At 39.8% G+C, this 27,530-nt stretch overlaps 1 protein-coding gene across 6 annotated transcripts in view; it reads left to right on the top strand.

Annotated features, from left to right (window-relative positions):
- The window catches only part of FRMPD4 (FERM and PDZ domain containing 4), a 371,171-nt gene that overhangs the window by 325,889 nt on the left and 17,752 nt on the right, over positions 1–27,530 (top strand). For all 6 annotated transcript variants that reach the window (XM_074814826.1, XM_074814823.1, XM_074814822.1 and 3 more), the window contains 3 exons: positions 13,116–13,161; positions 23,433–23,537; positions 24,723–24,830. In XM_074814826.1, the coding sequence (XP_074670927.1) occupies positions 13,116–13,161; positions 23,433–23,537; positions 24,723–24,830 (259 nt within the window). The remainder of the gene's footprint in view (positions 1–13,115; positions 13,162–23,432; positions 23,538–24,722; positions 24,831–27,530) is intronic.

The following is a 27,530-nucleotide window of genomic DNA, read 5'->3' as shown; positions in this document are numbered from 1 at the left end:
CCCTGTGTGCAGCCCACAGAGCAGCTTGGTGGTCTTTGGTCCATGTGACAGGCCAGGGTCATTTTTGAAGAATAAAACTGCTCCCATGCCTGATTAAAAATTCACCTCTATGAGCTTCAGCTGTTTAAAGTTGGGCCTTTAGCCGAAACTAGTCATCTGTAGACATGCTGAAGATGGGAGAAACTATTTGCAGCTGTCTCTCTGATTACAGAAAGCATCTAAAGAAGTACATTAAGCTGTGGTACCTCATGCCATTAGACAGCTTGAGGTGAATCTCGCTGTTGAAGTCCTGTTAGGATGGGTGCTGGCTGGCCTGAGCCTTGCAGCTGCAGTCTCTCACCTCGGCCCATTTGCAATTTAGAGGCAAGCGTCACTGGCAGCGCTGGCTTCTGCCCAGAGGAGATTGGAATGGGCTGCCCAGGGGGGTGGTGGAGTCCCCATCCCTGGAGGTGTTTAAGAGTAGGGTCGACATAGCGCTTAGGGATATGGTGTAGTTGGGAACTGTCAGTGCTAGGTTAACGGTTGGACTGGATGATCTTCAAGGTCCTTTCCAACCTAGATGATTCTGTGATTCTGTGTGATTCTGTGAGATGGTTATTAACAGGTTGATTCAGAGCTGTAGCCAGAGGCCCTGGGCTATAACAGCTTGTGCTTAGAGAGCACTTCCGTAAGACAACTTTGCTTGCCTAAGCATTTTGTGTCAAATAATTGCTCGATACAGTAGAGTGGCTATGCTGGGAGCAGAGGCTGTGGCCTTCTGAGAGCAGTGTCTGTGCCAGGGCATGGCGTGCTGCCTCCCCGACCCCGTGGGCAGCAAACCCCCCTGTGCAGGCCAGCACAGCTCCAGCAGGTCCTGCCATCCACAGTGGGGCCCCGTACTCTCTGGGGAAACAGAAGTGCCCCGTGAAGCCACAGGGGATGTAAATCTAGCTGAAAAAATACAAGTATAGCAGATAAATTATTTAGAAAATACATATAAAATTAAATTAGCAAGTCACACGAAGCCAGTCCTTTCCTCTTTTTTCCCTATACCAATATCCATCTTCCCTCCTACCACCTTCTGGCTGCAGCTATATGATGAGTTATGTATTCACCTCCTCCATGAACAACTTCCCTCCTCCCCCTCACCGTTTTCCTAAAGAGCAGAGACACATTTTACTGTCCTTCTCTTCAGTCCTGACTGTTACCCACAGCTTCTAAGGAGCAGGAGAGGACAGTGATAAAACTGGTTAATTTTCACTTTATTTTTTGCTGCAGTGGAGAGTGTGGCAGTGCTGCAGAGACGGTGGGCTGGGGCTGGGGCTGGGGCTGGCCTGAATGCAGCACATGTGCAAATCATATCCCCGAGTGAACTTCAGTCTGGCTGGTACGGATAATGAAGCACCGGCTTGGCAAGTGTGGGCGTTTTCAGGGGGGTATAACTGATATGGAAGAGAGTGGCATCGTATTTTTACTGCTGTTGTTACCCATTGTATCTAGACTAAATTTCACATTGGTGCGTCCAACTGCACTGCAATTATGTCTTCATTTTCTGTGTGGATAGAAGAACGCAACCGTTCAGCATTTTATGCTTCGTTTGTGTCTGCAGGGTAATTTTCTTCTCCCTTTTTCAAGCATTCCTTCCCCCCCACTATAGTTTGCAATATTTTTGCATTTATCAAGGAAGAATTTCTGCTTAAGTGTTTTTTATCTTAAGGACCACATTTATGTGCAGCATACATTTGCTTTGTAACTTTTCAGTGAGACTTGTATTAGTGATTCTTTGTCCCAAGGAAATTGTAAAACAAATTATGTAGTTCTAGTTATACAAAAGGGGGGAAAAATAAAGGGTATAACCACGTAAATATATTACTAAGTTAACCAGCATAAATATTTATATGTATTAAATGAAAACTAACTATGATTTTGAAAAGTTGGACAGAGATTTAAATAGAATAGGTTTTTAAAGTAATATCTTATAGATTTTAGGACAATAAATAAATACATCCTTTAAAAAAAAGGGGGTGAATCTTTGAATTTTAAACATTCTGGATATATGGTATATATTCATGGCAGGACTTTTTAATAACTGATGCCATTTAACAGAAGCAAGTGGTTAATTGGCTGGCAACAATTATGATTCAATTTCTCCTCATTTCAGTCTACATCTTAAATATATTAAATAATGTGTGAGGACACAAATAGAGCCAAAGAGTTTGCATGTTGGGGCTGCTGCTGTCTGAATTACTGTGCTACATCCATGGTAGCTCAAGAAGAGTTGCCTCTTTGGCTGTCTGTCCAAATCATTATAAAACCATATTTGCCATCACTTGTACTACTTCAGTGGCACATGGATACGTCTTTTGCCTTTGACCAACTAATATTCTGTTCCAGACCTAGTAAGCAAAAAGCATTCTGTGTTTAGTCCCTGCAGCTCAGTGTCCCATCAATTGTCTAACCTTGCAGATATAATAATAATAATAATGATGCCCACAAAACTCAAGCCACTGAGCACTGAAACTTTTCTTTTTGAGGAATTGAATGACTCTTGGGTTTTTTTGAACATTTATTTCTTAAAACTATTTCCGTCAATCTTTAATTATTTAAAACATATTAATAGCAATGTGTTCCATAACAAAGAATAGAGATGCTCTTAGATTGGATCAGATGGCCAGGTTTGAAAAAAGCAGGTAAGGCTTAAAAGCAAAAATAATAGTGTTCAGGCATCTGAAAGAAAAATACCATTTACTCTTTGAATGATTGTGTTTTTCTTAAGGAATAGTAATAAAGCCAATAATATTGAACCGAGACCAGTATATAATATAGTGCTTGAAAATACAATATTCTTCAGAATTCAAGAGCTTTATCTCATTTCTGAATGTGTCTTCCTCTTCTTAATTTCTTTCTCTTTATTGGCTGGATTACTTAGAGCTAAAATCATGTCTGTGAAGGACTTCTGACACAAAATAGCCCTATGTGAATGTTATGCATTATTAATAAAAACTCAGATAGCTCTAAAACAAGATGCTTTAAAGCATTTAACATTTAATCAGCAAAATTTATCTGATCTTTTTGAAAAGCATTAAGGAAAAGAAAAAAATGAATAGCTGCAGGAATGAAGGATGTATGTGAACGCCTGACCTTTCATTACTACGTACACAATGCCTTAACCTCAAAGTGAAAATGCCAGTGCCATACAGATTATGAATAGCAGCTGTAATGTTTTCTAATGCTTCAGTATAAATGAAAATGAAGCTCTGATCATAAAGTTTGTTGTTAATTTGTCACATGATAAAAATATCTTTAAGATTTTCTCTTTTTAATACTTCCTCATCTTTAATATGTAATTCACATAGATCTCTTTTGCAAACTTATTGATACAGTCATCACTCGTCTACAGTTTCTGACAGCTTCAACTACCTTCTATTTCATTTCCTTATTTCCAATGAATGTGAAATGTGATTTTAGAGTACGTGATTTCCTTGTTTCTCAGCAAGGAAAAAGAAGTTTATACCAGTGTTTATTTTAATTCATTGCCATAATTATTTATTCAAAGTATTTGGCATTAGATAATGCATTTTATTAAATTAGTCTTTTTATTGAGTTCTTAACTGCCACACTATCTAGGTTGACCAAATTTCACTGTGGAAAATGCTGCACCAGCATGTACACTATATCTACTCTCTGTCCAAAGTATGCCCACCTATGACAAAAATCAGATTAGGGGAAGACTGTTAGGAGAGCAGAAGCACTAATGAAGCAGTATTTGCATTACATTAATATCAGTATATCAACTGCCTAACCTTTGTCAAGACTTGGTAGGCAAAGAAGAGCTCTGCTAGAGGCAGGGTTTCATTGTGGAAGGCAGCAGCATTGCTTTGCCTGCTGCCAGAAGATGCTGTGACTATCACACTTGTCATCCTTTCATGCCGTTGTGGCCATAAGCAGTCACTTCTCAGTCCACCTTTGGTTTCATGGTTTGTGGTAGCAGAGCTGCACCTTGCTTGTTCAATCACCAGTGCAGTTTTAACCTAGGCATGGAGTTACATTTCTGTGAAACTGGCCATTAGATCTGCCATGAAGTTTTTGTTGGCTGCTGTGCTAACTTTATGGCATTTGCTGAAGGAAAGACAATACCTGATCCTGTATAAAATCTGTTTTTATTGAAGTTTCTGAGCATGCTGGTACCAATAGACACTGTTCACACACTGCTCCAGAGCTATGCAGCGCATGGCCACAGATTTTTCAATCCAGTACTGGAAGCCTGATTTAATTTATTGTCAAACCATCACCATAGCTGTTGGTCTTTTGCTACTGATTTTTTTCCCTGATACTGAGTGACTATTAAAATAATTATTATTTGTCTTTTATTCTTTTTTCCCCATTGTCAAGATGCCCTCATCTAAAGCATGCTGCTCTGCCACTTAAAATGAAGAGAAGTAGCCCAGCATCGATGAAATCAAAACTTGCACTTCCTATGGGGCATGAGAGGTCTGCTGCAGCCAGACTAGAGAAAAAAATTAAGTAAAGGGATGACTGCTACTTTCTAACATAGTGTCAGCAAAAACAGACATTAAAAATAAACTGTCAGGAGGGGAAATTTCTTTCCTAAGTGAAAATTTACATAGTGTCTCTGAAAGGAGAGAAATAAGAAACCAACAGGGCTTCATTATGTGAATATTAGAGTTACATTTGCTCTCTGAAGTATCCTTTTCAATTACTAGATCATATTGTTAATCTCTCTTTTGCACTGAGATAAGTGAATGGAATAATACGAATTCTCAGGGTTTGGAAAGTTACCTCATCATTTCCTTCAGTTCTTTAAGCTCCATTATTTTGTCTGTTTCCACTACTGAAGTAAAAGTTCAAGTGAATATGTGACTGCATCAAGATGTCTAAGGAACTGCTGGAAATTCAGTAGAGCACAAGAAAGCCTCTCTTAATCTAATTCAGATAATGTAGAGGAACATGTGGGACCTGTACAGAAAAACACTCAAGCTGTTGTGGTGCTTTTCTTTCCCTCTCCCAGGTAGATGAACTCTGAATCCAGTTTGAACATCCAGATATTTTTACAAAAATTTAGAAAATCAGAAGAATGTTGTAATTGCATTTAACATTTTTCAAATTAGATTTTGCTGTGACCATGTATGCAACTGTAACAAAGTCATGATGGCTCTATTGTTGAAGGTTGAATTTAAGAAATGATGGAGTAATCGGAATAGATTTCATAATCATTGCTAGGTCTCTGGTGGCTACACCAGAGAATTGGTTCATGTCACTGTTTCAAAGCATATTGTTTCATGTCAGCATTAGGCTGGATTTTGTGGAACAGGTAGAATTTACCAGGTTGTGCATTTTCTTCTGCAACTTCAGTGTTTCAATACAGTCCAAGTTCCTGGAAGTCCTCAGTAAGTATGTTAGTGCAAAAGATAAGTAATCCCAAGTTAATTGCATGTGTTTTAATGTACCTGAGTAGTGTGTGCAGTGGGCAGCCTTTGCATTCCTGCTGGCTTCTGTGCATGGGCAGCAGCAGAAGAGGAAAACAGAATTGCACTTAGCTCACTTAGAAACCCTGTCTGAAAGGGCTCGCTCAAAATCCCCACAGAAATGCCATTGCAGTCTGATGGAAACAACATAGTCTAACAAATAAAGAAGAGAAATTTTTAGGAGAGTGGAACTGTGCTTTCCATGGTGAGGCCACCCTGTTCTGTAAATATTTTACTTTGATAGTGTTGTATTGTAGCTTCATAACACCATTCCTAAAGATGTCTCATCAATAGACATCTTGGGGCTGGCTTATATTACACTTTGTTCATTACACTTTGAGAATTAACTTTTTCTCAGAGCTTCTGAGGCTTTGGCAGTTAATGGTAGGAAAACTAGCACTGAAATGGTGGCCTGGATGAGTGACCTGAGAGACCAGTATTATCCCACTTTATCTGTCCTTGATCCTTTAAAACTAATGTGCAGAAAGTCTAATTAGAAGAGGACAGCTGAAAAATTAATTAATAGGGGAGTAAGTGCTACATTTTTCTCCTTGGCAGCATGTCATCTTCATCCAGTGTGAAGTCATTTATGCTGTGATCGTGTGGCAGTAGCATGCTAACAGTCAGACTTGGTGAAAGTCGTGGTCTGTCAAATATGCATGCATGCCCATCTGCCTCTCAGTTTTTACACAGGCCAGAACAAACAAATAATGATTCTGTTGCAGTAGACCGCTCCAGTGTTAGTAACTCCTAATACTTCCTCTACTCCGTCTTGAGGTTTAACCCCAAGTTCTCTCAGGGGCTGAGGGAGACTGTCATGGATCTGTGTAAATAGGAAAATGGTTGCTTAAGGAAGGGGGTCCAGTCAATGTAGAGTTTTCTGCATATTGCTGATATTAAGAGTTGCACTCCAGAATTAATTGAAGGCCGATGTACTAAGAAGGAGTTGGTAAGACACTGTCTGGTAGAGGACTGCAGGTAACATTACTCAGCAGTTAGATAGCCGCGTAATGCTGATGTTGATAATTCAAGCAGCCTTACCAAGGCACTCTTGTACAACGTGCACAGGTATTTACTGTTTGACTAACATTTTGGTAACTCAGTTACAAAGATCGTAGCCTTAAAGTTGAGAATATAAGCAACCAGAAAACTTTGGGTATTTGTGGAGAGGAGGATTATTTTGGCTACAGGTAAATATAGGTCTTCATAAAGCACTGAAATTCAAGAACAACTTCTTTATAGGGCTCACCTTGCCACAGTGCTAATAAAGGAGAAAATGGAGCGAATTTGGTACATGTGAAAGCTTGACAGGTGAACAGCCTTAGAGAACAGGAGGCTTTTTTATTCTCAAAGCCTTTACTGCAGAGGTATCTGAAATGGCATCTCCTGTATGAAAGCCCACCAGTGTGCCACAGCCCTGATCTGAAGGGGCCACTTCTGTCAGAGGAAGCGAGCGTAATTCAGCCTGCAGACACGCTTGCTTCTTGGCCCCTTACAGAGACTGCCAACAAGGGTTCCAATTAGTGCCAGCTGCAAACTGTGACAATTTTAAAGATTGACTTTCACACCATGGCAGACCTTTAAAAGAAAGAAGAACATTTATATAAAATGCAGTTTGCTTTGACAGTAATTTTCTGTATGCTATTATTGAAGTTATTTATGTTCAAATCAGACTATCTTTTCTCTCAGCTGTGTTTCTGCTGCTGTTTGATCCTGTAGTGCAGTAATAATCCCATGCTTATATCTTTTATACTTTATGTGGCAGTGGTCATTTCAAGCATCCATTACTTGCACAGTTTTTAGGGCTCAGACATTTGAACAGAAATCCTGTAAATTTACCAGATTCTTGTGCAGATTGCTTCAGCTGCTGCAAGTCCTCATAAATTTAATGGCAAACTTAAATTTTAAGGACCTAGTGAAACAGCAGGGCTATTGAAATTAAACTGTAGAGTTTCAGGAGTTCACAAGTTGAAGTTGCTTGGGTGTCAAGAGTATTTCACTGCATTGACAGTGAGGTTAAGGGCAGATAGTACCATTAACAGTGGTAGAAGAAGCAGCCACCAGCTTTCCAAACACGAGTGTGTTCCCTCTGCCTTCTGATACCAGGGATTCCAGTGCACCCTCCCTAGCTCCAAAAATAAGATCTGAACACCACAGTCTTTGTGTTCGGTGCTGTCATCCCCAGAAAAAACAGCATCTAAGCTGATGCTCCCATTCATCTCTTGGCTTGTTCTTCATGTGTCCACTCCCAAAACAAGACCTTGGCCTCATGTCCCATCTTCTATATCTATATACCATGCAATGTTACCCCTCCTCCCCAAACTAGGACCCCACACCTCACCTTTGTGATACCATACCTGATTTCATGAACCTCTTGCTATATATCTTTGCCTGCTGCATTCCTGCAACTGTCTTCTGAGATGGAGTTGGGGATGTAATGCCATGCGTGGCATACTCTGCCTTGCCTGCATAGCATGATGACAGGATCACCCATCACTAGGTGTGTACAGGATCTTTGGAGAGACTTCCTGGAGGTCAGTGCAGCCAGCTGGACAGGCAGAGACTGAAATCCCACTGCCACCCTTCAAGCAGTTCTTGTGCCATGTATTAGCAACCTCTTGAGAAAGTATGATTTTCTGTCTTCCCCTAAAAATTGTCTGGAAAATAGTCTCCTTATAATCTTGGAGAGGTCAAATTCTTCACCTGCTGCTAAAACAACATTCATCTATGGGTAGATGTGATCAAGAGGCCAGAAATGATCTGCCCACAGTAGTATGTCTTCCAACCTGGTTTAATCTATTGTACTTCTCAGTTAGAAGCTACTGAGTTATGGAAACGTTGCCTATAGTTTATGTGCTACAATGTTGCCTTTGGAAACAGAGGAGGAAGAGCCCCACACACCATGGCTCTTGCTGGAGGAGTCCTCCAGTTCAGAAGAGCTGGTCTGCATGGGCTTTTAGCTTGTGTGTCTGTGTTTGCACAGCACTGCTTCTCCTGTGACAAAAATAGCCTTGGGGAAAGGCATATTCTTCTTAAAGCCTCTCTCCCCCTCTCCCTCTGCATTGTTTCATGGGTGTCAATGAATACTGAGTTTGTCCACTACCTTATCAAGGTTCCCCACGTCCACTCAGACAGGTTGGCACCATTGCAGGACCTGGAGGTAGACTGTGTGGGACTGTGTGATAACAGCGGAGGATGAGGCAACACTGGGTTGACAAGATGGGTCTAGTGTGTCCCACTGAGGTCCCTCCAGAAGGCATCTCCAGCCCTGGAAATAAATCTAGGTGGATCTCTGGGGCAAACTGGTCTTTTCCACCAGAACTGTTGCTCATTATAAAAGTCTGGAGAAGTGAAATTCGGAGCTTTCCTAGGTGAAGATAACTACTATAGAACAGGTTTTATGTGAAAATGTATATACAGCTCAAATCAAAATGATCCTTCTGAAATAATTCAAAATGTACTACAACAGAGTGACTTTGCAAACGCTTTGTTCATTATTACTGCCTTAATCTTCATAATAATGAAAGACATGCAAATGCTGGATTATTTTGCTCTAGCCTAGATGCTAGAATTTGAAGATGAGTTCCACTTTCCTTAGCTTTGAATAGGGCATTTGAGGTAACCTGTTACACTTTGTAGCTAGTTTTTGACCCACTGATTTCTGTTTTCTTACTTCAAAAATGTAGTGTGAAGCATCCTGCAAAGCATGGCATCACACTCCATAATTGTGAAATTCAGACCTTTCTCATCAATAGTGAGACCCAAAGTGAAACAAGATTCTGAAATAGCAGAGAACAAAGCATTTCAAAACAAGAGTTTCAAAATTTGATGTTTGGTGTGAATGAAACAGATATAAGTTATGGTTAAGAGAAAGGTTTTTCTTAATTGCATTCCCTGTAAATGTTATTATTTATTATATGTCAATTCCTAATTCATTCATCTTCACTGAGAGAGAAGTCTAGTACTCCTCTGGGATGTAAAATTGCTAAAAGCTTTTAAATCTGCATAAACAATTAATTTCCATTCTCAGTTCTTAAGAGTGAGTACAGGCAATATATATACTTTTTAGTCATATGCTATATTAGCTGTAGGACACATACAAAGAACAGAGCTGCTTCTTCCATATGGCTCAGATACCGGGAGTCCCCCATATCCCTCGTCTGCCTTCACATCCCATCCTCTCTTTCAGCTAGGAAGAAGCAGAAGAGAGACAGTGATTTCCATTCAGAAGTTCACAGGCAAAGTCAATGACTGACATTGTGGCTGAACATTAATGCCTTATGTAGCCCGAGATGTGTGATACTCAGTAATACAAGTTTAACCTTTATAGTGCACCGTAATTTGATTCTCGAACTATCTATGTTCTCTCCTTGTTATAGCCTAAGTAGCTGTGAGGAGTAAGGAGAATGAACAAATACAATCACCACATGAGGCACGGGGAAGGACGGAGAGATGAATCACTGAAATTCCCATTGCAGTTTTCAGGTTTTAGCCTTGTTCTTGCCATTTGATTCTAATGTCAGAAAATGAAAGAAGCATGATATTTTATTCTGGTGTTGGTTGGTGTTAGCTGGCCAGATGACAGAGCATCCAAAATGTCCGCAGCTGTTGTCCACGCTTGGAGTTGCAGATGTTTGGTGTTGAGTGACTCTAAAAGTACATAGATTTAAAAGAGAAATAATTATGTTGTGGTTAAGTGAGTATGAAAGGAAATAAAATATCTCTAATAGATTTTTTTTTTAATTTTATTTTAGTCACATTCTTAATGGCGGGAATACATTTCAGGGGGGAAGTAAGACTGCAATTGTTTTTTTAGGGTTTGCCACTATCTTTCAGAAGTTGTTTAAAAGAAGTAGTTCACAATTAGGTGTGGTGATGTATAATCTACTGTCATACGTGGACATATGTATGTACACATACATTTAAGCTATAAAATTTACAGATCACAGTACATGGTCAGTGATTCCATTGTTTTTCCATTACAATACATATGGTACGATTGACAGTCTCCAGTGCTGTGCAAGGTTGAGCATTTACAATATATAGGATTTGCTAACAGTACTGGAAGTAGAAGGTGATGTGCTGTGGTATGAAGTTTTGTCGTCATGAGTTGAGAATGTTTTAAAATGAGCTGTGTGGAGTCGTGACTGAGTACTACAGTTCAAAACACTGCTGATTAAATATTTATTTCTCTTGTGCTGTGTTTTGTATGTAGCATGTGTTTTATAGAAGATGTGTTCTCTAGTGATGAGGGGACTGTACATGGTGCTTGACACCCGCTTTCTACATGTGTAACATGCTTGGGTCCAGATACTCCAAATGGCCTTATTATAGCCTCAAATGTTGAATGAATGGTCCAGGGTCTAGCATCCTTCAAATGCAAGTGATTATCCTATAAGAAAGTCTTGTCCCCTAAAAAAATCTTTTGACCTTTTGGTTTAAGAAAGCTCTTGTTAGTCTAGGATGAATCTTACCTACACTGGCACCTGGACAGGTTTAATCCAAGAAAAGAGCTGAAAAAGATTTTCAGGAAAAGCTGATTTTCTTTTTTAAAGGCAACTCTCTAAGGTAGCTGGACCACGGTAGGCAGGGTTGGTAGTAATCTTATGTTGCATGAGAAACATAAATTAGTGGGTTGAACGTAATTGAAGAGGTCAGCTGAGCATGGAGTGGTTATCCCAGGGCTGCAGTTTATCCCATAGCTAACAACTGTGGGCTTTTCTGTCTACTCATGTGCTTGGATAGCATAGATGTGACCATGAGATTCTTGAAATAAATCAAATTTCTTATCATGCATTTTTAGATTCCCCAAAATATGGTAGGTAGAATAGAAAAAAACTAGAGGGAATCCTGTTGTTAGACAGAATGGAGGTTGGTTTTTTTAAAACTATAAGCTATAAACTCTTCAAGAATAACAATGGAGAATAATAAATGGAGAGTAATTGTGGAGATTTCCAAAACTGTAGCTTACAGACCTTAAAAATGAACTGTAATTTTTCAGAAATATGAACGCTATAGATAAAGACTGTTTCATGATCGAATAAATAATTTCTGGAGTTTAACTTTGGAACATGTTTTATTGAAGCAAAAAATAATTGTGGGAAATTCCTTTAAGTGGTTATATCTAAAGAGCATAAAATTATGCTGGTTTGTGACAGAATATTTAATTTTCACCCTATGTAGCTCCTCATTAATTCTTTTTTAACTTTCTAACTTAATTTTATTTTTGTTGGTCCAAGCACAGACAAGCAACCAAAGCCTTGAATCCCCCCTTTTGAAAAGTCTGCCTATACTCTTTTAGTGTAATGATACAAATATCTAATAAGATAAGTTAAAATTGAAGCTTAACAAATTTTTCTTTAGGTAGAGGATGTGTGGTCAGACCTTGCCCCTTGCATGACTGATGGCTTTGACAGAAGTAGAATATGCTACCCCAGTTGGCCTTCAGAGATGCGTTGGCTTCACCAAGTATAGCGTGACTTTCCAGACCAGTTTTCTGACTGGACCTTCAGTCTCTCCTCTATTTTCTTTGCTTTTTGGCTTTTTTAGTTGCATATCAGTGGTGTGAATATGCATATAAGGTGACACTATATAAGACCAATACAGTGTGCTTTATTTTAGTTCGTTCCGCTGAACAGGTCAGGCATGTCAAATCAGTTGCACTTCAGTTAGCCAGGCAATAAATCACATAAATAAACAATTAATTGTGTTTGAAAGCATAAAGCCAACAGAAAATCAACTCTATCTCAACAAAATGGCAACTGACCTTTTCTTAGCTAATATTGCCCTCAGCAGCCATCTGACCAACAGTGTAATACAAGAGATACTGATTCTGATTGGCTTCTCTTCCTTCTTCTTCCACTTTACCCTTACTTTTCCCCAGTTATCCACCACCTTCAACTTCCCCCCAATAGTCAAAATATACATTTGTCATTTGTCTAGACCACTTGAACATATCAAGATTCCTAATAATTTCTTCTCTTTAGCCTATAAATCAGTTGGTTTTTTTTAAAGCTGCTTATGGTTTCTGTTTACTAGTTTCATCCTAAAGAAGAGCTGTTTCATTTTAAAGAAAAACTTTTCTTTAGCAATCTTCTAAAAACGTAAAAATTCTAACAGAGCTATTCACCAAATATTAATCCTTTTCCACCCATTTAAAAAGGTGAGCTAGAGAAGAAATGGTGGCTAAATTACATCCTCACTTTTGTTTTGAAAACACTGGTGTCTTCAGATAAATGTGGCATTAAGTGTACAAGAGCTGAATGGTATAAAAAGTGACTTGCATTTGTAAAGTAGGTGAAAGAAATTCATAGCCTATAGATGCTGAACTGATAGGATTAATCAAATGTTATTCCATTCTTGCTGGAGAAAACCATTACTGCAGCATGAAGGTCTGTGATGAAGCAAATATTTCATAGTATAAACTGTAAAGTTAAGTCAATTCAATTCATTAGATTAGAAAAAACATATTTTTTAATATCCATTCTTATTTTAGCTTATTATTCATCTCTGTAATTCTCTGCTATGCAATTGTAATAAACATTTTGCCATACTACTGCAGTTTTCTCCATTAAAAAGAAAATCTGGTTATCTGTAGTGAATAAAAGGATGAATCTTTACTTGATTTTACTTCTTTTTTTCTTTTTATAGAAGCTGCAAAGAATCAATCCTCCTTACTGTTGTTCAACCTTACCCTGTAAGTATCGTCAGTGTTTTCGGAATTAGTTTCCTAGCAACATACCAGCTTTTTTTTCTGCCTATATTCTGTCTGTGTCTCTACCTTATCTGTGCAATAAAGAGAAGTAGGTGAGATAAGGGCTATGTCTCTTAAAGGTGATGTTTAAGACTGTATTGCAGCATCCTGCACTCAAAGACTGCATTAGCAAGTTAAATAATAACAGTATCTTTAAACACATACCAGGAAAATAGGTAGAGCAGGACGCTGAGTTCTGCTTCAACTTCTGCTCTGTTGCAGCTCCTGGATTCTTGATTCTGCCTTGGTCTCACAGAGTTGCACTGCCATATCAAACCAGCTGTACTTTATGTAAAGGAGGGGCTCTGCCTGCATCTCCCACGCAGGGCGTGTGGAGGTAAGGGGAGAAAAGAGACAGACAGGCAATTGCGTGAGGCTGGCTCGAAGGGACTGGGAGAAAATGCAGCCCAACTCGGAGCTGGCTGATGTGACATGCCTTTGAACCTCGCTCAGTGGTTTGTGGGAGTGGGTTCATGACCTCTCAGCTCAAACCCGCAAAAAAGGAGAGAAGCCAAGCCAGGGGAGGAAGCACATCTCTCTCTTCCCATTCATCCATGCACAGCCTTGCGTACCTTGCAGGGTGCTGAGGGGCCTCAGCCATGCATCAGGAGTGATTTCAGATTCAGTAGGTCCATTCAGTTCCCTGTTGGCTAGCCTGATACACAACAATTTTGATTAACAAGGGATAATTGCATCCTTTTCGCCCAAGAATAAGAGATGAGATGGATTTGACACAAAGATGTGAAAACAAGTTTATCTGATGAAGCTGCCATAATACACATCTTGCAAATGCAACTTGGCCAGTGCTGTGTGGCTTCGTACTACTCATTATCCTTTCAGTCTGGTTTAGAGGTGGCCATGTAGTTGTACTGGTCATGTACCCTTTCTAGAAGCCAGTCTGCACAGCAAGTAGATCATAGAATCATAGAATGGTTTGGGTTGGAAGGAACCTTAAAGATCATGTAGTTCCAATCCCCCTGCCGTGAGCAGGGACATCTTCCACTAGACCAGGTTGCTGAAAGCCCCATCCAACCTGGCCTTGAACACTGCCAGCGAGGGGACATCCACAACCTCTCTGGGCAGCCTCACCACCCTCACAATGAAGAATTTCTTCCTTATATCTAATCTAAATCTACCCTCTTTCAGTTATAAACCATTACCCCTTGTCTGATCACTACATTCCCTGATAAAGAGTCCCTCTCCATCTTTCCTGTAGGCCCCCTTTAAGTACTGGAAGGCTGCTATAAGGTTTCCCTGGAGCCTTCTCTTCTCCAGGCTGAACAACCCCAACTCTCTCAGCCTGTCCTCATAAGGGGGGTGCTACAATGCCCTGATCATCTTTGTGGCCTCTTCTGTACCCACTCGAGCAGGTCCATGTCCCTCTTATGTTGGGGGCCCCAGAGCTGGACACAGTACTCCAGGTGAGATCCCATGAGAGTGGAGTAGAGGGGGAGACTCACCTCCCTCGACCTGCTGGTCATGCTTCTCTTGATGCAGCCCAGGAAATCATGGGGCAAAAGCACACATTCTGCAGCAAAACCAGGCAGGGGCTGCCATGCTGCCATAAGACCACTGGCAGGAAGGTGAGCTAGGATCTGGTCGACATCAGCCACCTTAAATGAAAATGCAGGCATGATCTGACTAAATAAATCTAACTGCTTTAAAGCTTGCTGGATTACAGCCAGTGTTTTTGATCACAGGGTATATATATAATATGGGGGAAAAGAGATCCTCACCCACTTGCCTTTTTTATGCAAGTTGCTTTATTTCATCCATTGACAGGCTTCATTCTTTTCTTTAGATATCAGGTGAAGAAAGGGCATGAGCTTTAGTACAGGCATGGGTAGCCCTCAAAACAGGACAGTAAAGTGTAGTACTACATGTCTGTGAGGTGGTGTGGCCTGTTATCGCTGTGCTGCTGGTATGAGAGCAAGCCTGTACGTACTGAATGTAAGGAAAGCTGAAACCCAAATGAACTGTGCACTCCATGTTCAGTGGGAGACCTTACAGCACAAGTACGGTCCTCCTCCAGCCTTTGATCTGGAGAAGAAAAGGACTGGAGAAGAAGGAAAGTCATGACCTGGTATCTTCCCAGATCTTTGGGTCCAAGCCCTGTTTGAGGCCTGACAAGGCAGAATCTATCTTCTCTCATTACGTAGCACCAAAAGCTAATCAATAACTGGACTACCTCTAGATGTCACTGAGCTAGGAGTGGCACTGAAACATTTTGCTGTCCTGTCAGCCATTTGAGCTCACATGCCCATCTTATACGTGTGTTTGTGTTGCCCCATTCTGTCATATCTGTCAGAGTCCCCCAGCTCTACCTTAGCAGACAAAGCACACGTGTTTTCAGAGGTGATGGGCGTTTTATCTCACATAGACATGAAGATTGTCTTCCCAAGAATGTCCACAGAGCAGTCAGAAGATGGGACTGATGTATGCACATCGGTGCTAGCTTTAATTGACTCATTTTTATCCTAAAGTCAGTATGCTTCAGTGGCATGAGCTTAGTTGAGAGAGCCTCAACTGCAAGACTGTTGCACCCTGCAGATCTCCTCTGGTTTGTGCACTCTTATTGTACCTCCCTACCAGTCCAGACCAGGGTCTTGTTGATTCATAACAACCTTCCCTTATCACTTTCAAGCCCAAGTTTTCCTGCAAAGGAAATGAAGGTGTGCATTAGGGATGGGGAGCAGTTGGGATGCTGCCAATGTGTGCAGCCTAGGTTGAGCCCTGAAGCAGTGCAGGTCCCTCAGTTTATGCAAACCCCAGACTATGAAGTCTCCTGGGGAACTCCTGGGTCACCTTGAACATCTGGCCCATGCTGGCCCTAATACTGCCGCAGTGTTACTGTCAGAAGTGCCTCAGCCTGTTAGGTGACATCCCCCACAGCTCTGCCATCCTGGGTGTTGCTGCACTCCAGCTGTGTACCTGTCCTGGTCTTCTGTGCAGTGGGTCCTCTGGCAAATACATTTTGTCTTACGGTTTGGAAGCATTATTTGTCCTCAAAAATTATGATGCACATGTGTTTTTCTCTTTAATTTTGCCTCCTCCATTTTTCCTTTTACTATTTTGCTAGTAAAACTGGAAAGATGAAGTAGAAACCAGGCAAAGGAGAAGTAAGAACTTTTAAATAAAGACTGAACTTCTTCCCCATTCTTGGCAGAAATGCATCTTTACAAACATTTCATTGATCTCTCTTCTTGATGGTGAATCTTTTTTGTTCTATCATTGCATGAAAAGTATCTGCCAAGATGGATTACAAGAGTGCTGTTTCTTAATTGGTTTTGTGCTATTTAGAGTGTGTTTTGTTTTCATGCTTTCAAATAACAATCCTTTACGATTGCAGGTGAAAGTAGACGTAATCTAGATTTTTACTACTCTGGAGTTCACTTAGTACTTTTTGAAAGCTTTTGCGGATCATTTTTGCTTAAGTGCATTCAGTTTTGTTTAATGCTTAAACTCATTAAAATTTCATTTTAATTATGACCAAACCAAAGCATTAGACTATCTTTTTCTTTCCATCAATCTACAAATCTCTGCTAGGTTCATATCACCACTGCTCATAAGGAGGTCACTGAACAGCTGAAGCAGTTGAAGCATTTCAAAGTTCTGATTTCTGAAAGTATGGCATTTGATTATCATTTCTGACCATTTTATTCTGTAAATGGACTATCGTTCTGATTGTTGCCTTATTAAGTTTTAAGCATTACTCAAATCAAATAACTTGTGTGTTTTGATATCTGTTCAGATTTTATGTGTAGAGATCATTTGGTAGGTTGCTTTCATGGTTAATCTCAAACTCCTTGGATGTAGTCCAGGCCCAACTGAGATCTATGGCAATTCTGCTGTGCATAAGTTCAGCAATGGGAAAAGGATAAGATCTTTTTCTGCTTTGAAAGATGCTTCTTGTTATAACAGTTACATGTTTGAGACAATGTTTGCAGAAAACTATGATAAATAACACTTATTTATGGATTGTAATGATTGTGGCAACAATCTTATTGAGAGTTACAGTATTTTTTGTGTTGCTTTTCCTTCTGGAGTCGTGTAACAGCAGCAACTACCATATCTAAACTTGTGGTTCTAAAGAAGGGTATAAATAGCAACAGGTTTGTCACAGACTTCAAAATCTAAAGTGAAAAAGACCACCAAGGTGTAGTTTTAGAACTCTTTTAGCAGTCAGACATGAACATTTTGAAGAAGATGATTTTTGACTGCTTGTAGTTGTGAAGTTGGTGTAGAAATGATGGCTTTTTTTCTTTGAATGTGTACATTTTTTAGTCATCCTGACAACTTTTTCCACTGCATAACTTCAACATCAGCTTTTTGGTATGGTCAGTTCCATACATAGCTTTAATCCTACACAGGAGAGGATCAAGATGCTGTTAATGACAACCTTGCCATCACTGTGTTGCCTCCTGGAAGTGCTGGCTGGTCCATAGCCACTGTCCAAACACTCTTTGCTGTTTGAAGCAGCCCCCTCTCATATCAGACCTGTGCTGTGCAGCCTTTCTTATTCCATCTGTGTGTGATGCAAATCCCAGTGAGCACTGCTGCTCCTGACCTTTCTTCCTGGAGGCCTCCTCTTAGGCTATATGGATTTTTCTGGAGTGTAGTTGTACAAAATACGTATTTTCAGCAGTGAAGACTGAGAAAATTCAGTGTGAACTTGTTTCAGCAAAGTGGAAAAGAGACCGTCCACCCTTCACCCTGTCCACCATTTTCTCCTTGTAGTTCTCCCCACTGCCCCCAGTTGCCATTAGGTCTCCTTTCCCTCTTCATTAGCCCTTTCTCCCATCCCAGGTGCATTATCTTTCATATAGTCCTTTATGTTCATCTAGTCCTATAGTCCCTTATTGTTCATTTTAGCCTGGGTTTGTATGGGGTGAAGGTTTCTTTCATTCTCAGATGTCCTTATCCTTGCAGAGCTATAGGGCTGAAAGTAGTATGGCATGACTGACTTCTTCTGTACTTCTAAGAGCAGTCACCTGTTTATGAGAGGTAATCATGAATGTAAAGGAGTAATCCATGAGTGTAAATGGCTGAACTTTGGAGAGGCAGAATCTCAAAAGGCCAGCGGAGGGGATTTTATGGAGGACCTCCACTTTTAATAAATGCAGAGATAGATGGCCAAGGCTCATCTAGTCATGAGATGAACTGCAGTGTCTGCACATTCCACAAAGTCTGAAGCTGACCCGTGGTTGATTTTTGGGACAACTAGGCTGTTGTTTACTGTAGATGGAATGTATTGGATTTTCTCAATGCCTGCATTAAATTAAGGTTTGACTATTTCCCACCTTATAGGTACATGTTATACATGTATGGGGCTAATGGCCAGGCTGTGATTGTCATCTAAAAATAGTAAAATATAAGTAATGCAAATAGTAAAATATAATTGTCTATGATAGATCACCAACTTTAAAGAGAGAACCCAAATTTGACCGTTATTTCAGCAATTAAATTTGTGCCAGGAGTTTAACAAAGAAATAGTCCTGATGGTGACCTGTCAGTGCCCTGTAGTTATAACAAATTACTGCATGGTAAAACTTCTCCACATTATTGCTTCTGTGTCCCTACCTGCCCTTCTACAATACTCTTGTGGGCCAGTGTAGTTGTTTCAGCCTTGCTAACAGCTATGAATGGCAGTATTTAGTTTACCTTTGGGCATTATGTACTGTTCCACTTAATAAATTTAATTCTTCCTCTTATTCACATTTTATTTGCTTGCTAAATTTTGTCTCATATAATTGCCTTTAGGGATGGACCAAAAAGTCAACACATTTTTGCAGTCATGCAATTTTTCCTTATTTCCTAACAATCATAATATTTCATGTTAAACTAGTGACCAATTTTAAGCAACAAACTTAAAATGGATTGCATAGATACAATTTGTGACGATTTAAAACGTTGGTATTTGTCAGATTTTGACACTCCTTGTCATAAATCAGGTTTTCTTTTCACCTTGTGACTGTCCCATACTGCTGCCTTGTTTCATTTCTTTATGGTAGCTCAGTACTATGCTACCCTCTTCTAAATGCTAAATCCTTCTTTTTCTTGAGCATGAGCAAAGATTTTGTTGTTGCAGCACCTCTACTGGCAAGAGCACTCAAAGGTCTTTTGCAGCAAAAACGACCATTTCACTTGGAATCTCCCCCAAATTACAGTTTAGCTGCAGAAGTGGACAAAGTACTAGACATTCTTATTTTCATCAAAAAACAGTTTCCCTCAAAATGAATGATATTGCTTTTAAGGGCTATCCAAAAATGACCTGCTATAATGCTGCTGACAAAAGTAGGATCTAATTTTGGAAAGTCCAGAAAATGAGAAAAATAACATTTTCCAGAAATCATCCTCTTGTTACAGCAATCTCTCATGTTTTGACCCTACTGGCGGAAGGCACATTGATTGCAGTCCCTAGTAAGTAGGGTTTAACGGAGGGTCTCTGTCTTCGCTATTGTTTTCTCCAAGCAAATCTCTATGCAATGCTTCATTTCTCTTATTAACAATTTCTCCAGGTAGCGTTGACATGATCAGAGTGTCCAAAGAAGGGCAACAAAGCTGGTGAAGGGTCTGGAGAACATGTCGTATGAGGAGCGGCTGAGGGAACTGGGGTTGTTTAGTCTGAAGAAGAGGAGGCTGAGGGGGGGAGACCTCATCGCCCTCTACAACTACCTGAAAGGAGGTTGCAGAGAGCTGGGGATGAGTCTCTTTAACCAAGTAACAAGAGATAGGACAAGAGGGAATGGCCTCTAGTTGTACCAGGGAAGGTTTAGACTGGATATTACGAAGCATTTCTTTACAGAAGGGGTTGTTAGGCATTGGAATGGGCTGCCCAGGGAGGTGGTGGAGTCCCCATCCCTGGAGGTGTTTAAGAGTCGGGTTGACATAGTGCTTGGGGATATGATGTAGTTGAGAATGGTCAGTGTTAGGTTAATGGTTGGACTGGATGATCTTCAAGGTCTTTTCCAACCTTGATGATTCTGTGATTCTGTGATCAGCTGAATTTTTACTGAATTCTGTGTAAACAAGTAAAAATTACTTAAACTCCTGATAAAATTGAGCTTTAACAGAAAACAGTGCTTAGGTCACACAGTGTAAAGTTTGTGGGTTTTTGAAGTATTTTGACTCCTTGTTAAAACGTGTCCCTCATTTTGCAAAAGTCACTCTAATTAAGCTGGTTTTATCTGTGACAGTGCAAATACTTTACTTGCAGTGATAAATGTTCCGCATTAGTGTAAACACCTCCTGCTTAAGGTCATTAGCTGAGGATAATGGCTTCCATTTGGCTAAAAGACAGAGTATCAGAAACAAATGAACCTGGCACTCTGAGAATCATTAATTGATAAAATTCTTCGCCTACAAATCTGAAAACATTAAGGTAGAATAGAGCAGCACATCATCTTGCTGATGCTTTGTTAGACAAGCAAGTTTCAACAATCAAACGCAACTGTTTTCCTAGGTATTTGCCACACTCTTTTGAAACAGTTCCTTTCTCAAAGAGAAAATGTCAAGTGCCAAGTTGATGCAGAGGTAGAAACAATGAGATTGTGCAATTAAATGCAAAAGCTGTGCTATTACTCAAACCTTTAACCAGCAGAGAACATTCCCCCAAATACCTGGCACAGCTGTTCTAGTTTTTCTTACACCCCTGGTTTTTAGTTTGAAGCTTTTTAGAAAGCAATCTGCTTCCAGGCTCACCCAGAATGTCTGGCAAGGGGCCGGAGTCCTGACCATGTTGTCACAGCAGAAGTGGGAAGGGAGGGAAGCCCCATGCTTTATGGCAGACCATGCTGTGCTCCCCTGGCTGTGCAATATGTATATTAAACCCCACGTGCTGGAGAAGTTTTTGAGGACCCGCCTATGTTCAGATCTTTCAGTTGTGTTGGACTCCCCCATCAGATTTTTGCAAGAACATAATTTAAGTGTTTATGCCCCCTGCAAGTGACTGTTGAGGTTGTAAGGAGGGAAAGAGAGAGGTTGTAGAGAGCAACAGAGCCACATAGCGGTTTGCCAGATTTGCTGTATGGGAATAACCTTGCCAAAATCTGGAAGAAAATTTGGCAGTCTGCCTGCAAAGAGAGGCCAGACTGGTGATTCATCTGCAATAAGAGCAAACAACTGTAAAAAGCCTCTTCCAGCAAGAAGAGTACGTGAAAGCCACTGTTTTCCCTTTGCCCTTGCAAGGGAGAGCCAGTAGCCTACTCCTGTAGCTGTGCTGCCCCATGGCAGTAAGAATCAACAGGTTGCAGTCCATGACTTGGATGCCATATAGACTATACCCCTTACACACTGCAGAAGGGGACCACATGGAGAGGAGGGAAATTAGAAAAGTCATGTGTAGAATTATTTTATTAATCATGGTACTGTTGTATACTGTGTCTTTCTAGGAATTCTTCCCTAGAGTACAATATGTAAGCATGCTTCTTCAGTGTTTCCATGTTGTTCCTTCTTGCTGAAGAAGTGTTTTGGGTCCCCTGCTCTAAGACATGAACTTTTTTTTAAAAAAACCTTTCTTTCTTTCTTTCTTTTTGGTGGTTGTTTCAAGTCTTCTGGGGGACCTTCTGCATTTTTCAGCACTGGCTCTGGAAGCTGAGCTTGGTTTAATCATGGGATTGAATTTTCTGTCATTTACTGTACTGATTAAAAAGATGTATGGTCATAGCTGCTAGAGAAGAGGTAAAAACGAACTGTAAAAATGAAGAAGCATTCATTTTTAATTCTTGGTTCTATTTTGTGCTCCAGGAATTATCGGATGACTCTGATATTTCCTGGGAGAATGTGGCATCTTTCATTCCTTGTTCACTGGTTGATACTGAGCCTATGGTAACAGTTACCACATTTTCGATGTGATAATAAATCAGTGGCATACAGAAATGAGCTAGAGACTTTCCTGCTAGTTACTAGAAACACAGCTTCTGCATCACAAGAAAATAACTTTTTAGGCAGTTTCAGCAGAGACCACAAGAGCACATGGCCTTGGACTACTCTATCATTGCTGCAGATTGTTAGTTGAGTCAAAATTTGAGTGATGGTGACAAGACTTCCTGTGTTTACACGGACTGCTGTCATGCTGCACTGATAATAGGAAATTATTCGAGAATCATCATCACTGACGTCTGCACTAATTTCTCACAGGCAAACCAACATGAGTTAGTCTTTTCCGTATCCAAAAGTAGTAAGGCCACTTCTCAGGAGGTAGAAACGATTCTGAAAATCTTAATTCACATTTTACTGAAACAAATGGACCAAAACCTGGCCCAGAGGAGCCTAGTGATTTTCAGCCAAAGCCAGAATTTCTTCCGTTGCCTGTTATGGTTATGGACTCAGGCAAGGCCAGAAGCACTGTGTTTGTAACTTACCTGAGAATAAAACTACCTTGCTTCTGCTGCTGAAAATGGAAATCCCATTGACTGTGAATATTTAATTTGTTACTACAAACGGGTGTTTAGTCCAACTACTCAAATGGAGAGAGATGTTTTTTTCCGAGGGCTGAACACTTGATCACAGGTGAATTTATTGAATAATGTAGTAGGTAAAAGTTGATTAGGGCCCAGAAGAAAACTGGGGATGTTTCTAGACTTCCGATCCATGAAGTCCCACAAAGTGTCTGATCTTGAAGGTAAGCCTTGCACAGTGTGTGTGTAGGGAATATGTTCAGGGGAAGCCTGCTGGCCCGCAGGTGCCTTTCGGTGGTTCTAACCCGTGTTTTGAAGTGGGCTAGTATAGTGAGATACCACTGCGCTTGGAGAGCTCTCAGACAGTTCTTTGGCAAAAGTTGTGTATACCTGTATCTAGTTGATCATAGATTATGAAAATATTTTCCATTCAGTGTTTGAAGGAAGGGTCGCTGGCTGGTCACTGGTCAGTGTCCATTCGTGCAGACAACTTTGGTTGACAACTATCATTGTGGAAGCACTACAAGGAATTTGTATGTACATTGAAAGCCCTTTTCATTGCTCCAGTCTGACAGTGAGATAACTTTCAGTATGTGCAGTATGCACAGTATGATTCCTTACATGTATGTACATGTGTATTATCTCAGGAAGCGTTATGGTTTGACTGTATTTCCTTTCTTCAGCGGATGATGTGAAAAGTGTTGCTGTATACATGGAGTTCCCAGTGTGTGAGAAACAGGGAGAATAACTGAAAAGGGAAAGATAGGTTTTAACTTGAAATTATGTGATATATCTTGTCATCATTTTTCCTTCCAGTCTCCTAAATCAGCTTTTATTAGTGCTGCAAAAAAGGCAAGATTGAAGTCCAATCCTGTCAAAGTGCGCTTCTCAGAAGAAGTAATTATCAATGGCCAGGTGTCGGTGAGTATTCAACTATTTAATCTCAGGAAGGAATGAGCATTTCATCCAAAGGTACGCCTCAAGGCTGGAAAGTGAGGGAATTATATGGTAGGAACAACAGTGATAGGCTTGCAAAGGGAAGGGTTTTTCTGTTCCTGAAGTTTTCTAAAGATCTGGTTTTAAAGTCTATTGGGCCCATAATATTGTCAAAAAATTGTCCCTTCTTAAAATAAAATGCTAGTGAATGCATTTTGTGGTGATAGCACATATATGTCTGTCTTTATAGTCTTGATAATGCTTGCTTGGGTTTTTTTCAGAGCAATTTTGTAGTAGGAAAACCCATAAACTCAAGAAAAGTAGCATGTCAAAAAAACAGATTAACGTTACCTTACAAACCTCTTCAAAATTTGTTTTATCTACTCGAACTTCTTGTTTCCAGCCCTCAGGTAAAGTCAGCCTCCCTTTGAGAGGCATTGAACTCCTCCTTAAACATGAACTCTCGGCTCATTTTCATAATTTGCCAGAACATTGTTCCACACTGATGTTTTTATCCAACTCTCTTCCAAACATAAATTGATACTACATTTTGTCAAAAGCAATTTCTGCTTCTTTTAGAACAAAACCAAAACAAAAAAAACCCCCAAAGCTTTGTTTCCCTTCCTTTTTCCTGTTTATTTTACTATCCTTGTTATGAATGGTCACAATTAAGCAGCAGTATTACATGTTACTCTTCTTAAATGATGACAGATACTAGCATTTAATATCCAGATATAAAGAGAACGTAAAACATCTTGATTGTAATTCTTACTAGTGAATCTGCAGTTCCCGTTTTGTAGATTGAACACACTAAATAGCTCACTATATTCAGAGAAACAGTAATCTGTTTTTCTGTTTTATTGAAAAGGGTTCAGCTTTGGAGGCAGCACTTATTGTCAGAGAAATAGCATTTAGGGAAAGAAAATACTCCAAGCCAGACATAAAATGTATGTGAACAGTTACATTTTTCCAGGAAAGAGACCTATAGAGTGCAGCTGTAATGAGCATGGCTAAACACTTGTAGGGCGTAGCTAATTCTGCTTTTAATTTGAGCCAACACGCTCCTTTTCAGCTGTTACTTTTCCATCTGAATGATGTCCTTCTTTATAGAACAATAGTTAGATTTCTGTTGTTACATGTTGTCATCTGATTCACTAATTTGCTTGGCAGGAAACAGTTAAGGATAATTCACTTCTTTTCATGCCAAATGTTCTGAAGGTGTATCTTGAAAATGGACAAACCAAATCTTTCCGTTTTGACTGCAGCACTTCAATAAAGGTAGGCCAGGTATACCTGGGTATGCAATGCCAAGAATGCCAGTTAACTCTTTGTAAGACCTTCAGTAATTATAATTTACTTGGAATGCTTTAAGAACGGAATTACTGATGTGTTCAGTTGGGGCTGGACTCATAGTTCAGAAATAATGACGTTTTGGTCCATTTTGTCAATGAAGAAGTAGAAGTGATATTTTTAATGTGCCTGGAGCACAATTATAATTGCATGATCCTATCATTTTGATATGCTGCCAAATTCTAGCATGATTTGTCAGCAAAAGTCAGGAGCTAAGAAGATTAAGATGTTGGTTGCTAATTGAATATCATCTAGCTTGTCATCCGGTGAACTTGGGATGGGATATTGTAGGGTTATGCTGGTGATAAATTGGTCGGCTCAGGGTAATGCTCTCTGTGCTTTTCCTAACACATTTCACATACAGAAATAAAGAGGGTGAAGCCCTGGCACACAACTGAGGCTGTTAGGGAGTGTCTGTGACACTGTTCCACGTAGGTTCCCAAACCAGAGGCTTCATCAGTGTCTGTGAGTGCCTTGGAGTAGTGTAGTAAGCAGCACGACTAGCGCTGTTCGGCATGCTGCTAGTCTCTCAAGCATTTTTGTTTGGGTGAGCTAGTTTTAATACAGATTGGCTACCAAATCTAGTTCACCCATGCTAGCGCGCATGCTTGGAACACTGAGACAAGAGAGGTGCATGGGTGGGAACGATCAGTGAAGGCTGGGGATGCAATTTTCAGATGCGCTGCCAGCTTTTCCTGGTTTTAAGGGATTGTAAAGCTATGCTTGTTTGAAGAAAGGCTGCTTTTGAGCTCTCTCTGATTCAGCAGTATGCTCAATAAGTTAGAACACCAAGGAGAGTGATTTACTAAGGTAAATGAGGAAATTTACTCTAGTCTGAAGGCAAAACAGATACTGAAGTTACACTTAAAAATAGGCTGCAATATCTGTTTATAAATTGTATGTATACGTTAGGCATAAATTGAGTGCAGGTAATGGATACAAGCCTCCTCTCTACAGCCATGGGATGCTGAATTCCTTCAGTCTGTTTGAGAATTTGGTTGGGTAAAGAAATAGGAGACATGCTTCATGTAGGTAGTGAGGTCTCCATACTCTTCTAAAGCCCACGAACCCACTTTCTAGTATTTTCTTTTATGAGCATAAAAACAACCAACCTGCTCCAGGATATTCTGCCTCTGAAGACCAGTCTTTGGCCATCACATTACATTAGTTTTCAGTAGTTCTGTCATGGGCATGTCATGTACTTTAAGACCATACATCTAATCTGAATCATTTGCAAAGATACCCACGTGGGCTTAGCAACCTAGCTGTATTGATATTGTAAGCCTGCTTTGACCTTAGTCATTCTATTTGCAGGAATAATTTCCTTTGCATCTAATTCAGAAAATTATGTATTCTTTGCCTGCACAGCTATATATTACATATTCTTGCTCCTGTTTATATATTCCTCATTGTGGATGGGCAGGTATGCATTGCTCCTTCTTTCCATAAACTGAAGTGAAGCAGACATGACCCAGTTGAGTTTTTGCCACAGGTTTTTTCTACTAATTCACCACTTAACAACAAGGATTCAACTAGTGCCTTACCCGTAGTCCTCGCTTTCCTGCTGCAAGGTAGCACCTGGTCTGACTCTAAGTTATCAGATGAGAGGATAGGCTAGCAAAATATTTGGTTCAGTAATTCAGTGCCTATGTGCTTTAACATCGTATTTTAAAAGGTTCAAGACAGCTAGTGGAAAACAGTGCCATTAATACCCTTCTTAAAAACTTACATTTAATATTATGTCTCTTCATGTTACTGTTATGCCCCTTGTCTTTGAGCATAGTTTAGGAGTATAAATAAAAGTACATTTAATGTGTAAGCAATAAATTCCACATTAGTCAGAACAGTATAATACTAACCTCCATTGTTTAGAGTGGTGGCTTGCAATCCATTAACACTTTTATATTCTTTACATTGTACAGAGTTGTCCCCCTACTCCTACATACATTTTTCATCCTTCCAACTAGTTGGTGTTGATTTTCCATAAACAGACTGTAATTGATCAGTTAATCTTCCAAAATTATGTTAAAACACTTGGATAACAATTCATCATGATCTCCTTAGTAAGTCCTATCCATCTGGATACTTATGTATATCTAAAAATCTTTTGGATGGATAGAAACATTTTAATCTTTTCACCAACATAATGTGAAGCTATTTTTAAATAATGGATTATATATTTCTTTTTCCTACTACATTCACTAAGGCAAGAGATACCTTGACAGATATTACTACTCTGCATATATTTATAAAGCATTATATGAAAGTAAAGTAGGGATTGGTTGAATGGTTTAGTGGGGAGGTTTGTTTAGCTGTTATTTTAGAAACAATTGTTCTCAAATTAATTACCCTTAGACATAATCAAATGTGGAAATAACTAGTTAAAAGTCTCTAAAAATGGGGTTTATACTATAAACTAACATGGTCTCTGAATTTAGAGCTATTGTTCTGCACAGGTATCACCATTGTTGACTTTTCTGTCATCATTTAAAACCCAAGAAGTGGTCTTCAAAAAAAAAAAAACCTTGCCATAAGAACAAATAAAAGCCATTCATTTAATTTTGTCATTGAACATATAAATTTGGTTTGTACTGCTTGGTGGCCCTGTCCCAACAGTAAGTGAAGACA

Source organism: Strix aluco, chromosome 2 (genome assembly GCF_031877795.1).
Source record: "Strix aluco isolate bStrAlu1 chromosome 2, bStrAlu1.hap1, whole genome shotgun sequence".
In the NCBI taxonomy this organism is placed as follows: Eukaryota; Metazoa; Chordata; class Aves; order Strigiformes; family Strigidae; genus Strix; species Strix aluco.
This window is presented reverse-complemented; position numbering and strand designations above follow the sequence as displayed.